At 36.3% G+C, this 18,823-nt stretch overlaps 1 protein-coding gene across 5 annotated transcripts in view; it reads left to right on the top strand.

Annotated features, from left to right (window-relative positions):
- LOC147410659 (Metallopeptidase M24 family protein) overlaps positions 1-13,404 on the top strand; it is a 54,479-nt gene extending 41,075 nt beyond the window's left edge. For 4 of the 5 annotated variants that reach the window (XM_086438078.1, XM_086438087.1, XM_086438104.1 and 1 more), the window contains 2 exons: positions 9,087-9,230; positions 12,978-13,404. In XM_086438078.1, coding sequence (XP_086294204.1) covers positions 9,087-9,230; positions 12,978-13,079 — 246 coding nt within the window. In that variant the 3' untranslated portion in view covers positions 13,080-13,404. The remainder of the gene's footprint in view (positions 1-9,086; positions 9,231-12,977) is intronic. The other variant, XM_086438096.1, reaches the window with a different exon arrangement.
- Positions 13,405-18,823: the final 5,419 nt, after the last annotated feature.

Genomic DNA, 18,823 nt, shown 5'->3' with positions numbered 1-18,823 from the left:
AATTATGTTGTTTCTTGGTGTAGCGTGTAGGGCGTCTTTATCCGTCCATGCACCTTAAAGCATCTAGACCTATTTTACTACCAGTAACAAGTAAGATAATAAACTATTTGTCTTTATTATTTTTTCAGAAAAACAAATCTTAAATGATTATTAAGACATTTTGGCAGATTCGTTATTACAGTATAATTAGTGTTCCAAAACTGCAATTTCCCAAGATCCTGTTTAATTAGATTTCCTCTTCTCTGAGCAGACTTTTACTATAGAACCCCCAAAATCGAAATCCTGACCAAACAATTAGATCGGCCCTCAATTTTATTTGAAATAATCTAGTTGTTATTTTAGTTTTAGTTGTTTTCTAGTAATAGCGTTTTATTTATTTCTTATAAGTAAGGGTAGTTTTGTCTTTTTACTTTTTTTTATTATTATAAATTCCTACCAAGATCTCATATTGAGACTTGACTTCATTCTTCTCAAATTCTTCTTGGTATTAGAGCCAAGGAATTTCGCTCACCCCCCCCCCCCTTCTCTCTCTCCTCCTCGGGTCCTCTCCTTCTCTTTATTCACTAAACCCTAACCTAGAGCAGTCCCATTCGATCTTCTCCCCTTCGGTGGTCTTTTAAGCTTTTTTTTCTTTTCTCACATGTTGCAATAACCTTTCTGTGTTGTGTTTCTACCCTATGTTAGAATTTGTTCATTCGACTTAAATTTTTTTTGGATAATAACAACAGTTGCTGTTTTCTTACTGTTTTTTGGGGTGTGCAACAGCAGCTAGGAGTGCTGCTGGGGGGATTTACAGCCCCTATTAGGAACTTTACAGCCCTGTGGCAGCACTGGGAGTGCTGTTGGGAGGATCAACAGCCCTGCGGCAGCCCCTTTCCTTCAATCCTGCCTTGCGACAGCCTTGCCACAGCAGTGGTTGCTTTTTTTGATACTGCGACAGCAATTTCTCCTTCAATTCGGCCTTGTGACAGCACTAGGAGTGCTGTTGGGGAGATTTGCAGCCCCAACTAGGAATTTTAAAGCCCTGCGACAACAACCCCTAGCAGTTTTCTGCCTTGCAGCAGCACTTGGAGTGTTGTTGGGAGGATCAACAGCCCTGCGACAGCCCCTACTAGGATTATTTTCAGCCTGCTACAGTTCTTTGTAGTGTTGGAAAGACCTGTGGTCACATATTCACAACCTTGGGAGGCTTGCTATTGCACCTAGGGTGCCTGTAAAGTCTTTTGTTCTTCTTTTGCCCTTCAAATTCCTTCTTCCAACCTCCCTTCAAACCAAAGCAATGTTTTTGGAACAAGGAATTACGACTTCCGCTACAATCCTTGGGTCTAACTCTTCAACCCAATGTATCACCACTATTCTTTTCGATGGTCGGAACTTTCAGTCATGGTTCTGATTTGTGTGACTATCTAGGTAGTAGGGGAAAATCATGATGGCTCTCTGGCACTGTTACTAAACTATCACTTACTGATCCTAAATTTGAATCATAGGAGATCGACATCTGCACTATCCTTAGGTGGCTATTTAACTCCATGGAGCAGTGCATCTATATCATGTTTATGTACCATAAGACAATCATCTCTTTATGATCAACACTTACTCAGACATACGCACATGTCAAGAATGACTCGAGGATTTATGAACTTTATCAAGACATTGTCCAGGCTACCCAAGGGACTCAGAGTGTAGCAGATTATTTTAGATTCCTTCAGTCACGTTGGGAGGAACTTTCTCATTATGAGTCTGTGACTGAGTTGTCTTCAGAGATAGCTGATTATGTGGTTAAGAGGATTGCTCGACATCAGACCTACCGGTTTCTTATGGGTCTACGTCCAGAGTTTGAGGCACTTCGAACACAGATCCTCAACACTACTCCTTTACCTTCTTTATTTGAGAGATTTGCGACTATTGACAGTGATGAGCATCGTCGCCATGTTGCTCCTTCTCAGACTCAAGTCCCTGGCATTTTTTTTTTGCTCCAATTACAGATCAGATGACCTTAGCTGTCAACTTGAGTTTTTCCGACTCTCGTACCCTTGGATCAGGGAATCGTGGCCATGGTAATCGTGGTTGTGATAAAGGGAGTGGCTTTACTTGCAGTCATTGTGGGAAGATTGGTCATGAGAAGACTTGTTGCTTTCAACTCTATCCTTATCTGATACCTCGATCTTCCTCCACTTTGTCTTTAGGACAGATTGCTCCTCGTGTCGCTATAGTGGAGTCATCATCTCATCTTCTCACTGATCCTCCTTCACTTTGGTATGATTGCAATAGTTACAGACTCAGATTGCAACTATTGTCCAAGATCAAATCCATGCTCACACTCACTCCTCTTCGACTATGGCCTCTGTTACTATCCTCCAAGTACATCCTCTACTTTCCATGTCACTCAGTTTGGCTCTACTCCTCTAACATGGGTTATTGATTCTGGTGCCTCTAATCACATAACCGGTGAATCTAGTCATTTTACTTCTTTTATTTTTCCTACTACTCATAGGAAGGTTCGCCTTGCTGATGGATCCTTTACACTTATCCACAGTAAGGGAATCATTCCCTTATCCTCTGAGATTTCAATAGATTTTGTGCTTCATGTCCCTCATCTATCACTTAATCTTTTGTCTATGAGTAGTATTACTAAATTTCTAAATTACTCAATCACTTTTTTTCCTATTCACTATATTTTTCAAGACCTGATTTCGAGGAGGATTTTTGGCAAGGGTTATGAGAGGGATAGGCTGTACTTATTTGGATTACAGCCTACTGCTGCTCCAGCTTCTATGCTTCCTTCCTTTAGGAGTCACAAGTTTTCATCTCAAACTCTAAAATTATGTCATGCTCGCTTAGGACATTCTAATTTTCAACACTTATGTTCTTTGTTTCCTATTTTAAAAACTGTTTGTAGTGGCCATAAATTTTAGTGCTCTATGTGTGAACTTTCTAAACATACATGTACTTCTTATATTCCTCGTATGCATCGATTTAATGCAATGTTTGATTTAGTTCATTATGATTTTTGGGGGCTTTCCCCTGTTACAGCTTTTAATAGTCATAGATATTATGTTACGTTTATTGATGACTATTCTCTTTATACTTGAGTTTATTTGATGTGTTCTCACTCTGAGGTGCTCCCTATTTTTGTCAATTTTCTTAAAATGATTTAGACTCAGTACAATATTACCATTAAATCTCTTAGGTTTGATGATGGGGGGAATATATATATCTGATGGGCTTTGCTCCCATCTTATCAACATATGTTATCAGAGAAGTCTATATAGAATCAACATATATTTTCAGAGAAATCTATACAGAAAAATGAGCTTATTTGTTCTTCTTGTGTGCCTTGTGACATCCAATTGCATCAATTTCTTTATCGCAATCTATGAAGTCATTTTTCTGTTACTTCTCTCTTCGATGTACTGATCACTCTTCCTAAAAGCCCAATTCTTTCTTAAATTCAATTTTCTTCTTGCATTAAATTAGTTCACCTTTGGAGTTTCCTTCTAGGTTTGTTCTTGGCTTCCATTTCTCCATTCTGATACCAAACGTTGATGTAGCATAGATTCATAAAAGTGTTTAATCTGAATAATAAAATAATAAAGAAGAGTAAGGTAGACGAATGGAGATTTCAACAACAAATAGCACAAGAAAGGAGATAGATTTTGTCAAGTCCAAGCCTCTGGTAGACACTATAGATCTTCCAACCTAGGAACAGAACAAAAGGGACATTTTTTATTTAGTAGGCAAAAAATTTTTATTGATGAAGAATAATAAATTTGGGAAAAATATCTGTGATTGAGAGGAATCTATAGTTCATGATTGCCTTGCGAATCAGGCTATTCCAATTAACAAAAAACATTTTCCTCTTTGATAATCCAAATGTTTTTATAATGCCAGTTCACTCTGATAGAACCCTTCTGGTGCAATTACACAACATCAGAATCTGCAAACTTTCGTTAGCCATCTCCATAACATTAACATATTGCTTGCAAAATTTCCACGAGATGAATCTTTAGACAAAAAGTAATCAATTCGACAATAATCAAAATGTCTACCTATATTGACAGAAGACTAGCTACTAGCTCTAAAGGTAACTGAAAATTCAAGCAAACTTACTTCCAACTTCAAATAGAATACGGACACTTCTAAATATCAGTACTTTTCTAAACTATTCCTGAAATTCCTCATTCTAATTTATAAAAAAATGTGGGGTATTACTCCAAACTAACCAGCAAGTGAAAAAGACCCAAATTATGGAGACAATACGAAATTCGATGAAGGAAAATGTATTGAAACCATAAAATGGCTTAGAACTTCCGAAAAAGAACATGGGGTAGTACATATTTCTCCAAGCAACATATATATTGTGGAGAGGTTTTTTAGGCCTTTCTACTCCTCGAGATGTGGGTTGGTCTTTGATGTTGAACTTGGTCTTAACCAATCGGTTTCTTCTTTCGCTTGGATAATTTCGGCTCCTTTCTAATCCTTTGATGTCTTCTCAGTCGATAGAAGGTATTACGGTGAGAGAGGTAGTCGACCTCAGTTTGGGCCTTCTGTCTAAGTACTCTCAGGTCTACCTGAAAGCTTTTCAGCCTTCCATACCTAAGGCAGGTAAAACATTGCCTACTCCGACTGGCTATCTTGAGGTGTCCTTCCTCTAGATTTTGGTGTTTTGATCGACCTCTTTGGCTAATGGCTTTGACTTCCACTCCTGGTCCTCAGCTTTTCTCCCAAGTTGTGTCTTGCTTCACTTCCAACTTCTTGTTGGAACTGTTGAGGCTTCCATTATGTTGGTCTCGGCTCGTCTTCTTTACTGGTGTTTGGTTGAACGTCTTCCCATATTGGAAGCCTTGGTTTTGAACTACGTTCTTCCGCCTCCTTCAATTTGTTGGCCCCCCCTTTCGCTCCTTGCTAACTTGACATTCTCTTTCTGCTCCCTGGACCGATCACCTTCCATTGTTGACGGCGGTTTAATTAGATCAATCTTTTATTGGGCACTACCTCATTATTTTGGCTTTCTCTCCTTTACCATGGCAATCTGAGACCTCTCTACTACTTAATGGCCTCTGAAGTGGTGGAAGGAAAGAAGGTCAAAGGACGGGGCCTCGATGTGGTGTCTGCCAACATTTCTCCGATGACTTTGTTAGTACTCAGATAATAGGGAAAGTAGAGAAGATGAATAGTGGACTTGTAGAGTAATCTTTCTCACATGGGGTCTTTTTTTTCTCTTTTAACTCGTTATTCTCCCTTCTTTTTCCCAACTTCCTACTTTTTCAACCCACCCGCTAACCAATTTCTCTTTTTCGATGACTTGGTTTATATAGACAAATTCTTAGGGATTGGTGTTGCCACACGATTGATCTAGGTGTTTAAATGAGTCACTCTATTTGAGGCATACTTGAGTGCTTTGGGAGATGAACCCATCACTCGTCAATAGGATGTGATCTTGATGTATAAGTATTGCAGGTTTATTAAATGCAAAGTAAGATATTTCTGACTCAAGGCATCCCATCAGTTGGATTCAAATCTTTCTTGAACTTAGACGAATATGCTCAATCTTGGATGCCATCTTAGGTTTTGTTTGCGTGTGTGTGCCTAGTTTTGTGAGTTTGGGGATTGTAACCTAGGCTCAGCTTATGTATTTACATATAGAACGCTTTTTCAGTCTGATCGTAGTTTTTCTTTTTATTTTTATCTACCTAAAGCTCTTTCTTGCTCTGCTCTCTGGATGTTCTCGATTAGTGTCATGCTCTGTACTCCCATGGCAGGGGGCGAACAACTATCCCTCCTTTTGCCTGTGCTACTCTTTTTTTAGGACTTAGAATTCGGTAATTTACTTTTTGGCCCATGGGTTTAAAAAAGTCCTTTTAAGTGGAATCTTTGGTTTTATTTTCTAGATGCACGTGTCCCTATCTTATGGCGTTACTAAAATGTCCTCCGCATATATGAAGAAAACAATAGCGAAAGAATACAGTGAAAACAAAAGTTACCATTGTTCCCTTGAGCCTTTCAAGGAAGATAAATTGCAAGTTTGCAAATGCTGCAGGCACCAAAGAATCATTGTATGCCACCGCTTAGAGAGCGAGCGAGCACTTAGAAAGCGAATAGGAGGTCGCTTTGAGAGTGATCAAGCGTAACAGAATTCTGTTACAAAGATTCTCTTAGCAACTAAAAACCGTTAGAAGCTTAAAAAAATGTGTCAAACTGATATTTAAAGATTAAAAATGGATATTTTGATGAAAAAAATAGAGAATAACCATTAAAGCACAAAAACAAGTAAAAAGAAAAACATGGAATTCTGAGAAAACTAAGTTTCTATAAAATAAAATAAAATAAAAAAGGTAGTATCCAACACTCAAAAACATCAATTTAATGTTTTTAAAACATCAAAACGGTAAGCAAAAATAGTGGCCAAAAGGTATGGAAAGAAAAAAGCACATAAAAAGAAGGAAAATGGCAAAAAATCCAAAGGAATTAGAGTTCTTAATTAATAATAAACAAGAAAAACTACAACCAAGGGGGTCAATGAAAGCACCGTGTTGTACTCCCTCATTTGGATCCAATAATTTTGATGTTGTGTGGGGTGTTTCTCTCTTGTTCTTCAGGACATTTTACACAATCAATTCAAGGGACAAATAGAGGAGACAATGGATGAGTACTTTTACCCCTTGTTCCCATCACAAGGACAATGGATCAAGGATTCAACCTCATACGTGATGAGGCAAGTCTTGAGTTTCTCTTGAAAAGTGTCAAGGAAGAACTCCTATTCTAATTCCTATGGATTTAACTTCATTACTTATTGGAAATAAAATTAATTAAATGTTTACCAAGAATAGAAGATTAGAAAGAAAAGAAGAGAAATTCTAATAATCTTGAACTTGAGTTACAAATTTGGCAGAGTTTTCCCTTAGTATTTTCTTTCCCTCTTTTTTTTTTGTTTGCGTGACCCCCCTATTTATATATGCATAGGGGGAGTCAGTTACAATTAAATAAAAACATGGAAATTACGAGAAAGGAAAAAAAAGGTTTTCTACTACTGCTGATCGCTCTAGGCAGGATTTTGCTGGAACTTCTGATAGAAACTTCATTTTTTGCTCCTCTCCTTTTGATGGGTTCCTTTATTCTTACTTGTACACCCTTTGATGGCCAAAAATGTGTCTATTTCAAACACAAAATGCTTGTGGTTCAAAAGCATTGTACAACACCCACATAAAGAAAGAAACCTTTTAAGGCACCTTACAACCCCAAACTGTCTCCATTGTAAATGAAACGATATTCATCTAACTCATCTATTAATAGAAAGATCTAATCAGAAGCATCCATCTCGAGTCCCCTCCCAAAAACTACAATTGTCACTATCCAACTGAAGAGGAATCAAATCCATCCTACTCGCCAATCTTGCAATACTCTCAATGTCTCAATCATTAAAAGAATTTCTAAAACCAAGATCCCAAATAGTTGTGCTTTGACTGCTTTCTTATGTGTAGTTGAATGTTATTGATCATTATTTCTACACTCCATATGGTTGTTCACTATATTTTGGATGGCTTAATGAGTGTGTTCTAAAGCCTATCTTATCATGTTCCACTATTTCAAGGAAAAATTTCTCAATATTTTTGTTATTTCAAAAAATTGTATTAGTTTCCTCATTGATCGAAATATTTCCTTTTTCAGGCTGACCGAAATAGACACTAAAATCAAAATTTAATACTATGATACCACTGAAACTGGATACAATCCATCCAATAAGATCCTCTTCAACTTCTAGAAATCTGATATCCTATGTTACAATAATGTCCCCAAGCATATCAATAGCTGGTAAATAGCACAAATTAATAATTATATATTTCCATCGTTCTCCAATCACCCACTGTCCACCAATTCCAACTTAGATTCTTCGAGAACAGCCATATGAGGCATACAACTTTCAATCACTGCTTTCACTGCGGCCCTCTTTGACTTATAATTCAGGCCACACATTCCATGAGGATTTTTTTTTTTTTTAATTTGCATATTTGACCTGATGGCCAGAACTTTTAGTTGACGAAGAAATGCGGAAATTCACGAACTGTTCTTTGCAAGTCCCGCAGCTCCTTTAGTAGTCTGGCCTTCCTTTTCTTGACTTTGTTTTCATCCACATCAGCATATGGATTCCTCTGCGACCTCTTGATACTCAAATCAGACACATCTTCTGGACCCTTTTCTTGCTCTTGTGATTTTGACCTATCTGGCCCATAGCTCTACTAAATTTTGACCAGTTCCCTGTAAATTTTGTAATACAGCATTTAATCTCCTTTTGCATTTCTAGTGCAACATTCAAAAGGATGATTGCCTCCTTCCCTTACCTCTCAATGGCTAGGTCTACTGATAAACCCACCTCCAAAATGTTATTGAACAGCCAATCAGCCAAGAATGGAATAGAGATCTTCTAGGTGTTGTATTTCATCTTCTTTTCTTTCTTATGCATGTCTACTGCAGGCTTTCTATGTTTGGAGGGGTGTTTCAGTGCTAAACCCATGTTGAGATTTGGTGTACCATGCTGCCAATTCGACTTCATCATTATCTACAATTAATTTTTTTTTAAAATACAACTATAAACAAGCATTTTTCCTAGGATGCCCGTTTTATTGAGAACTCAACAATCAGAGATTCAGTAGGTTCAATACTCATTACAACAGGCCCTATTGTTATTGATGGCACCTCATTTGAATGATGAAGCAAGATATTTTAAGAAGTGCCACTTAGCTAAATGGTCCGACTTGTGGAGGTTGTTCCTAGGTCCTAGGTTCAAACCCCTTTAACCTGTACTTTTTATGCTAACTATTAACAATTAACAATATTTCTGTACTAACCAAGCATTCACCTATCAAAATAAAAAAATAAAAAAAATGAAACAAGATATTTATTTAGTATTAATAGCAAATAGTGCAATTTTTTAGGTTTATGTATATTTTTGCAGTTGTATCATCCAAATGATATGGATGGACTTTTAGTTCATAGCAGTATCTGTTTTTCTCTAATGATGCCTGCAAAAGTGCAGGCATCAAATCTGATGTGGCAAACCCTCTAAAGTAAGAAAATTTATGCTATAGGTGATAACAGTGGAGCCTGGATGCTACTTCATCGATGCTGTGTTGGTTCCTGCCATGGAAAGTCCAAATACATCAAAGTTCTTCAATCACGAAGAGATTGCCAGATTCAAAAACTTTGGTGGAGTCCGAATTGAAAGTGACGTGGTATGACCTTCTCTGAATCCTTTGCTCAACATTAAAACACTAAAAGTAACATTCTCTAGTGCTGAAAAGTTATACTTCTGAATTTAATAACTTTACTAACCCGTCAATATGTTACCATGAATGGCTTGAGATCTGAAATAAGCTCAAGTTATCCCCATTGGAATAACAAGAATCTGGGTGAATGAAACAACCAAAGTGAACAGGTGAAGGGATTCAAGTGAAATAATAATGCTATAAACTGAAATAATTTAAGGCATTATTCAAAGGTAAATTGAAGGAATAAGGTTTAACTTCTAGTTTCCTCAAATCAAAGAAAGAGCTAAGCTTACAACATTCTTAGTTCATAACATGATTCGATGCCAAAACATACACGAGCCCCTTGCTTTTCTAGGCAAAGCTGTTTTAGGTCAGAAATGGTTTCTTCATGGTCGGTTTCTTCATTTTCTCTCTTGTTTTAGTGGTAACTATTGACCATGATTTGCTTAAGATAGATTGTGAATATTAGAAATAAAATTCACCATGATTTTCTTAAGATAGATTGTGAACATTAGAAATAAAATTCACACATTGTAATTTATTCTTCCAATTTTCCTGAACTTAAAGTTTATCCTGCTCATACATTAACTCATCCTTTTTGGTTTTATTTTGTGAATAAGTTGCTTATGTGGCTATAAAGCTACTAATGGCATTATTTTCTTTAATTAGACATGGCCAACAGAAGCAGAAATGGCTGAGGTTGATGTACTTAACAAACCAAAAAAGCTGCATTTCCTCTTGGTTGGAATGAACTCGTATGGGATCAACCCACGCCCAACATGACCTCAGGCATGAAATAGTCAACCCAAGCCGGGTTGGTTCATTCCTTATTAATACTAGATAATTTAGTAATGATAATGGCTTATATAAATTTAAGTGGTATGTAAAAAATATAAAATTTGCAATTAATTGTCCTAAAATATATATTTCAAAGTTCACTTACATGAAGTTATAAGAAAATGTAAAGAAGAAGATGATGATGATTAACTAAAGTTTGAAATGTGAATTGTAAATGAGAAAGAAACAAAAATATTTTTAAATTATAACCATAATAGAAGTTCGGGATTGGGCAAATCAGGCAACCCGATATTTATGCCCGAGCCCAACCCAATTTTATTCGGTCAAAATTTTCTTTGCCCCAAACCCGAGCCTGAACCCTAGCTAATTGTGCCCAAACCTGATCCAAGGTCAGGTTTACCCCCCTACCCCCCCCCCCCCCCCCCCCTAGTTGATTGGATATGTAGAAGATGTCGGAATTCTGAATACCATTCAGTAGGTCTATACCGTACTCCTTGAATTAACTCTCCATAGGAATTGATGTTGTGATTGTAATTTCCTTCTCCACAAGTACAAAAGTCCATGACATTCTCAATAAATTCCATCATGGATAGTAAATTAGTGCCCTACCCTTTTGAATGCTTAGCTTCTAATCCCTCTCTAGTTGGTCCTAGAACCACCATACATCTTTTGTTTTTTTTGATAAGCACCACCATACATCTTTTGTGAAGGAATATGTTTTCTCAAACCCATCATGAACAGTATGCCTAACGAATGACCACGACCTCCCAAGTAACAAGTGGTATGCATCCATAGAGACGACATTGCACCATATGCCATCCTCAACACTTTTTACCAATTGAAAAAGAAACAAAGTATCATTGTGAGATTGTTACCTCATTCCCTTTCTTGAGCTATGATATTTTGTTCGATGCTTCTCCATCTTCAACCTAGTTTTTCAACCATACCATTAGAAACAATATTCTCGCAACTACCTGTGAATGATCATCTTACAAACTTTTCCACCAACAGTGCATCGAGCCTGGAAAATGTTGGTGCGCAGCCAATCCTTTTCCCTATTTTGTTTTGGAGAGAACGCGATCTGTTTAACCACAATTAGGGAGTCACTATGGTCCTCATAAATAACTTCTTCATCAGCCTTATCAGAGTCATCATCGTAAAGTGGATTATCTGCATTATGATCCTTGATCAAGTCACCTTCTTTCACCAATGTGATAAGTTTTCATTAGGCGCCACCGATGACTTGTGACTAGGTTAACTACACTGGTAACAATAGAAAGAGGTGAGAACATGCAACCATTGGAGTATCAGGAGGTTGTGTTCAAGTATTTGTTGCATGGTAGGATTGTGTACATGATTTGCTCACTCAGTTGAGGTATTGTTATGGTCTGATGGTCTACCCTTCTCAAAGGGCAGAAAGGACCTTTGTGGGACTGTTATGGTCCTTTTTGTTACTGTTTTTCTAGAACTACAGCTCGTCGATAGGCCTCCATAACAGTCCCTATGGATGCAACGCAAGTACATCTTGGTCTTCGTGTTTGGAAAGATGATTAATTGTGAAGAGTTGATAAAATCCTTCTCTACCCATCAACACAATGGTCTTTTTGACGTAAATTTTCCAGCATAGAAAACAGTTTGATGATAATTAGGTCATAAAAACTTCTCCCATTTTTCACTTCATTTTTCCCAACTAGTAATTCTTAGTTTTCCCCTTCGTTTCCAATTAATTTTAAGTTGTTTCCACCAAGCTAATACATAAACCTCCAGTTTGATGAAACGATCGCAACTTCGAATATGGAATTCAAAGGGATCAAATAGGAAATGATACTCTGAATCATAGAACTATAATGAAATATACGATCAACCAACATTTATCGAATTTGAAAAAGAGTCAGAAGAAATGGTTCGATCCTCTTATTTCTCGAACTGAGAGATCCATGAATCGGGATCCTGATGCATATAGATACAAATGGTCCAATGGGAGCAAGAATTTCCAGGAACATTTGGAACATTTCGTTTCTGGGCAGAAGAGCCGTTTTCAAGTAGTGTTCGATCGATTACGTATTAATCAATATAATCAAAGACACAGTTTAATGTGTTCATCCAATCTATGAACTCTTCAGGATTCATTTTCATGTAAAATTTGGAAATTTTCAACATTAACGTTGATGATTTTGTATGTTCGCTCATTCATTTGAGTGTGCCTACAGTAATTATCATCTTCGTTCAGTTCACCATGCAGAACTCACCGAAAGAAAAATGGTTGAACTCTCCCACCAACGCATTACTGTCATCATGATTCTGCACTTGCAAGGCCTTTGGTGAGTTCTTTGATTTGCCTCCATAGATTCTCAATCTCCTTATCAGTGTTCAAGAGGTGGGTCTTGTCTAGTAAAACCACCACGTCCACGTCCTTATCGATTGGCCACCTCGTTGTCAAACGTGATGCACATATGCCAGGTTAGAGCTCTGACATAGAGAGCGTTGATAGTGAACATAAAAGGAATCACAAGCAAAATATTGGTGGTGCTTATAATGTTAGAGATAATAAAGAATAATATTCCAGATTCCACATTACTTCTGAGAACATATATTTTTGCCAAACCAATATTTTACAAAGCAATGATTAACGAAATTTATTTAACACAGCAAATAAGGATACAGACAAAAAAAATGATTCTGAAACAAGAGGGAGAGAGAGAGAGAGAGCTGTCATTAGAAGTGTATTATATAATGGTTGTCTGCACCCCAGAGACCATGTTTAATCTCTCTGTTTAGTGTTCTGTAAAACAAGTTGGTTTGGTGATCTAAGCTCTCCTGTTTATAAATATGCATCTGTTGTTACTTCTGTTTCTGGGTTGATGATCTTGAACTCTTCCTCCTATTCTTTTTTCTTATTTTTGATGTTTACAGCATGTTACTTATAACGGTGCTGTGAATTTCACCAATTGCCCGCGAGAGACATGGGAGATTGAAGCTGTGATGGGAGGTGCACCATGGCCACTGGACAAGTAACTCCATTTATACAGATGATGCTGGTCAGGGGCGAGTCTAGTGGTGGTTAATAATTGTATTGCCTCATTAAACAATCTGCTATTAGGGATTGCTCTTGTAAAGTCCCATTCTAGGTGTCTTCATCTTTTTTACTTTTTATTTTAAATTATTGTTATTAGTAAAATTTGAGATTTATGCTCAGTATGGGTTCTTAATGTAGTTGGTGGACATGAGAATAATGCTGGAAGTCTTTTTTCTGTGGAGAACACTGGGTTCAGCTTATGTGATAACACTCAAATCCAGAATGAAAGTTTTACCAGGAAATGCTACTTGTTCTTTCATTAAACATTCATGCATGAGGTATGACATTATGGTGAATCCATTACCACGCGAAGCTCTCTGTTCAAACATCACTCTTTATCTAGATCAAATTGTGGTGATGCCTTGTCTCAACTTAAGCTACTAGTATTGTGATCCTCAAGTTGTCTTTGGTTCCACTTAGGGAGTGTACCTCCAAAGAACACTAATGCTTAAAAAGGATTTATGTAGACTTTTTCACTCCCACCCATGTATTTTTTTAGGCTAGTGAATCTGTGATTTTATGGTGAATACCCTATAGCACTATTGGATAGCTGTTTGATATAAGGTGTCTTTTTATCGATGAATTTGAAAATAGAACTTGGTCGTAGCATGCTATCATTTATCTTGAGTTCAATTAGCTGATGTGGGTTGATGACATTTAGCACTTGTAGTTGTCCCTTCTGAGCTCGGAGCACTTGAGATCTCAGGTCTGGAGTCCATGAGAAGATGCCTTCATTCTTGCTGGAAATGTGATTTGGGAGCTGATCCTCCAATCCCTGTTCCCAAAAGTTGGGGAATCGTCCATCTTATATCTATTGTATTAAATACTTTTTACGTTAAACCCAGAATGAAAAATTAATGACTATTGCAATTAGTAGACAAATAATAGTGTTGGCATCGGAGTTTATTTGAAGGGATAGAGGCCTATTTCCTATGCGAGTGAGACCCTTAGAAACTTCAAACAATGGTGAGTCAATTTGTTATATAGAGGGTCAAGAGTCGAGACAACTATGGATACTTCAAATCATCAATTAGCTCACCACAATACGAGAGTTTTAGGATTTCTTTAGGAAAGTAATTTCCTTTTGTAGTAAATTATGCCCTTGGAAAGGCACAGCATTTGCCATTTTTTTCTTTTTCTTCTAGGATTTTTGGAACTTATTCATGGTTATTTTTGGGTCTAAAATTTGTAATCTTTGATTTTATAGTTAATGATTTTAGTATGTTTCCATGGATTTTTCACTTGTGAGAAATTCTATAGCATTGGACTGTTTTCTGCAGTGTGATGTAAACAAGGTATGAAGTAGTAAAAAAGAAGAAATCAACATGTGAAGGAAACTAGTCTATCCATGGTATTCTGTTATGCCAATTTACACGATTATTTTCATACGGTTGTATATGTTACTAATCACTTCCTTCCTTGTCTTTGGGTAAATGTTCACCTTACACGATTATAACCATACATAATAAGATGGAATGTATAATACAATAGGGAATCTGAGGATCAAGGATCTCTTGTTCCCATAATTTAGTATATTAAATTTTTAAGATATAAAATTTTGTTGCCAATCAAAACAATATTAGACCTTTTCAATGAGCCCAACCCTTACCCACCCAAGAGTCCAAAACTAGGCTAATCCAAGTTCAACCTAATTGTAGGAGCTCAAGCTAGAGTTGAGCTTGGGTCTACCCTTCAACCTGTCCAAGTTCCAGCCCTACCTAAGGGTAATTAAGTATATATATCGAGATTTGCACATCTCTCATCTATCATGCCACGTGGCATGGCTAAAGTTAGATCTTATCAGATTAGAAAAAGAATCTCAGGATGAAAAGATCCTTAATTACAGGGGCGGACCTAGTAAGGAGTTGGTGAGGGCAATTTCCCCCACAGAACTTTGAGACACCCTTATATTTTCAACTAAGTACATGTCCCATTTGTCCCCACTCCCGCACCTCTCTCCCCATTTGCCCCCACACCCTCACCTCCCTCCAATTCCACACAAACACACTTCTCAATTTTTTGTTGATGAGATTGCCTCTTGACTAGGCCTTCTCATATACTAATTAGAAATGACCTAAATATCATTTTCTTCAATTTCTAACCAAAAACCTCTGAATTTCTCCCTAAAATCATTCATCTTCAAGTTCTTCAAATATACAACTAACCATAATTTGCCCCCACTACAAGAAAATCCTAACTCTGGCCCTACTTAACTAATGAATGGAATGTCTTATTTTTTATCATTATTGATTGGCAATCACAATTCTTAGTGAATTAAGATTGATTACCTTCATTTTAGGGTCTTGTTTTTTTATGTATTTAAATGGAGTAAGCATTTATAAAAGGGAAAATATGCATGTACTATTCATTGAAAATTATTAAATTGGCTCTCCTGAGCTAAGGGAATTAGTTGTTAGATTTGAAACAAACCTCATAAATAAATCTTTTGTATTATATCTTTGTGAGATTATGTTTATTTTTATGTGATTGATTAATCGGGCATCCCCCAAAATGAATGTTTGTTGGAGAAATTAAAGGAGACCAATGGCATCCAATTTTTCTTTTATTTAGTAAATTAGCATTCATATTCTTTCGTGTCTGATTTTCTTTATCTATTTCACCCAAAAATTGGGTTCTAGGGTAATAGATTCTAATCCAAGGGATATGTAGAGTAGAAGAGAACAACAAAGATGTTAGTGAGCTTTTTAGCCACGATGATGTCACCATTCTTTGCCTACTAATAATCGTTGTTCTTCATGGCACCATGTATGCTGGAAAATATGGCATCTTAAAGCAATTTTATTTTTTTTCGTTTTAAGGAAAGGTGTTTGTTTTTTAATAATCGAGTATTTTTGTGGACTGGATTGTGTCTGGGTTTTACCCAATCCATAGATCATGATCTTGTCCAAGAACTAGTCCCGAGGCATGTACAACACCGACACATCACACACATTAGGTAAGTAAGGGTGTGCACACAATGTGACCTGGGGATCGAACTCACGACCTTGGGTTTGAAAGGAACAAGTTTTAGATTAGATCATCTTAAAGCAAATTTTGACGAATGAGGTCTAATACCACCTATCTCTATCTACCAGTTAAAGCCTCACCTTCTATATCTTGCTGACAACATAAAGGTCAAGAACGATTTTCTCATCAACGACTTACAAGTCTTTCCCAATTTCTCTTGACATTATGAAATCTTTGGTATGTCTCAATCTATGTCAGTGTCACATATGATCAGTCCAACACCCAAAGATGGCTCAACAACGAAACAAGAAGTGTTGCATAGCAAAAAATTGTCCCTAGCCACAATCTACCATTTAGATCTAGATAGATAGGTCTGGTCCCACTCAGCCGACAACCCTTAGCATCCCCAATGTCCACTTCTCCTCTTCTTTCCCTTTCCCTTGAAAATACGAGGGGTACATTAAAAATAATTGAATTATGCTGAAGTCCCCTCAAGATTAGACCTCACATCCCACACCAACATGGCAAAAGTTTATGAAAATCATAGATGCTTTTCCTCAAGATATGAGTTAAAAAGCATCTATGATTATATCTATTTTCACATGGTGGTGTGCAATATGAGGCCCAAACTTGAGGTCACTTCGACTTGACTCTTACAAATTATAGTGGAAGGTATAAAGAAAGTTGAAGGGCAGACCGAGGCGGGGGAGCAACCTATTATTTTTCATTGGTCATTTTCATATGAAAAAAAGAGGAAAAATTACTTAAATGACTCTGATAGAGGGATTTATTTCTAAATAATCCCTAAGTTTTGTGTAGTAGCTTGATAGAATATTTAGTAAATTTTTTATTTCTTAGTGGTCCCCCATTATTGGCAAAGTCACCATTTTTTAATTTACTATTAAGTTCACTTTTTATTTATTGTCGAATTCAATGCTTTTTTATTTAGTGTCAAGTTCACAATTTTTAATGTCGAACTCACCACTTTTTTATTTACTATCGAACTCGATGGTTTTTATTAATATTGAGTTCACCACTTTTTTATAATAATAAAAAAAAAGTGATGTGCTCAACACTAGTAAAACTCACTCATTTTCAATTTTTGAGTTTTTTTAAATAAAAAATATGGAAAGATCGACTAAAAACTTGAGATAACGATTTGTCTACATGATTTCAATAAATAAAAAAATCATTTTTGATCTATTTTCATAAAAAATTTAAGAAGAAAAATTGAAAAAATCCTAATTTTTTACATACATCTTCAAAATATTTAAAGAAACTCTTGAAAATGACGATTTCTTCCTTTTTAAATCCTTTTCGACGAAATGGAATCTCTAAAACTCAATTGAGATGTCAAAAATTTAATTTTTTTATTTATGAAAACGATGAATTCAATTGATTAGGGCATTCAACCCTGAGAAATATGGGAAATGAGGTCCGTGGACTGCTAAGAAAAGAAAATTTTACTACATGGACTATTAAGGGACCATCCAAAACTTAGGGACTATTTTTTTTTTTTTAAATCTCCCCACTAGGGTCCTTTAAGTAATTTTTCAAAAAAAAAAAAAGGTAAAGAAGGGTTCAAGGGCTTAGATTCCAATTTGGTTTGCTAATCAACTTTGAGGTTGTGGGTTCAAGTTGAGTAACCCATAAAAAGGAAAAGAAAAGAAAAGAAAAGAAAAAAAACAAAAAGTAAATGTGATAAGTATGAAGAGGATTTGTTATGATACATAGCATGCACATCAGTTTTTAATGTGTAGGACTTTAAAATACCTTTGTAAGATAAGTTAAAAGGGTACCATTTTTTTTATGGCAAAATTCCAATTCTAGTACACTATTCATTTAATTCCCAAAACATGTTTTTGAGCGAGTTCATCACTTTTATAATCAACGAACTCATGAACTCTCTAATAAATTATGAGCAATCTTGCCATTAAAAATATCAAGGATATTTGACTTTAACATTACCTATGATCTCACTAATAATTTATCAATGAGATTGTTGATTATAAGAGTTACTTTAAAATTACTTATGATCTCGCTAGTAATTTTCAACAAGATTGTTGATTATAAAAGTGATGATCTCGCTAGAAAACGTGTTTTGTGAATTAAAATGACAGTGTATCATAACCGAATTTTTGCTATAAGTTGTGCATGCTTATGGAAATTTCTCTAAGTTAAAGGATTTGATAACACTAAAGGGAGAAAAAAAACAAAAAAACTAAACTAGTAGTGGCATTAAGTAATGGATACAACTCTTTTTTATTCACGATCGTACTCATTGATAAGTCATTGTGTGGTCAAACCATGTTGACTTGCAATCTTGACCATGATCAACCACTCTGAATCACCAATTATCTTGATCGTCTATCCAACGGTCAATATCGAATCTTGATGGTACACTTAACAAATAAGAAAGAGCTCCCCAATGCTCCCCATAACGATGCGTACGCACGATCTTGACCACGATCAACCACCAATCATCTTGATCGTTTATCTAACAGTTAATATCGAACCTTGATGGTACACTTACCAAATAGGAAAGAGCTCCCCAATGCTTCTTGTGACGATGCCTACGTGCGAAATGCACCTCTAAAGTGCCATAAATGCCTTTTCGCACGTCGCATGCACATGCGCGAACGTGGCGACTAGTCATAGCTATATACAATAAAAAAAATTTACTAAAATAACAAATATTATAAGTGAGGAATTTTAT

The sequence above is a fragment of the Akebia trifoliata genome, chromosome 1 (assembly GCF_017979445.1).
Source record: "Akebia trifoliata isolate Shusen 1 chromosome 1, ASM1797944v1, whole genome shotgun sequence".
Classification (NCBI taxonomy): domain Eukaryota; kingdom Viridiplantae; phylum Streptophyta; class Magnoliopsida; order Ranunculales; family Lardizabalaceae; genus Akebia; species Akebia trifoliata.
This window is presented reverse-complemented; position numbering and strand designations above follow the sequence as displayed.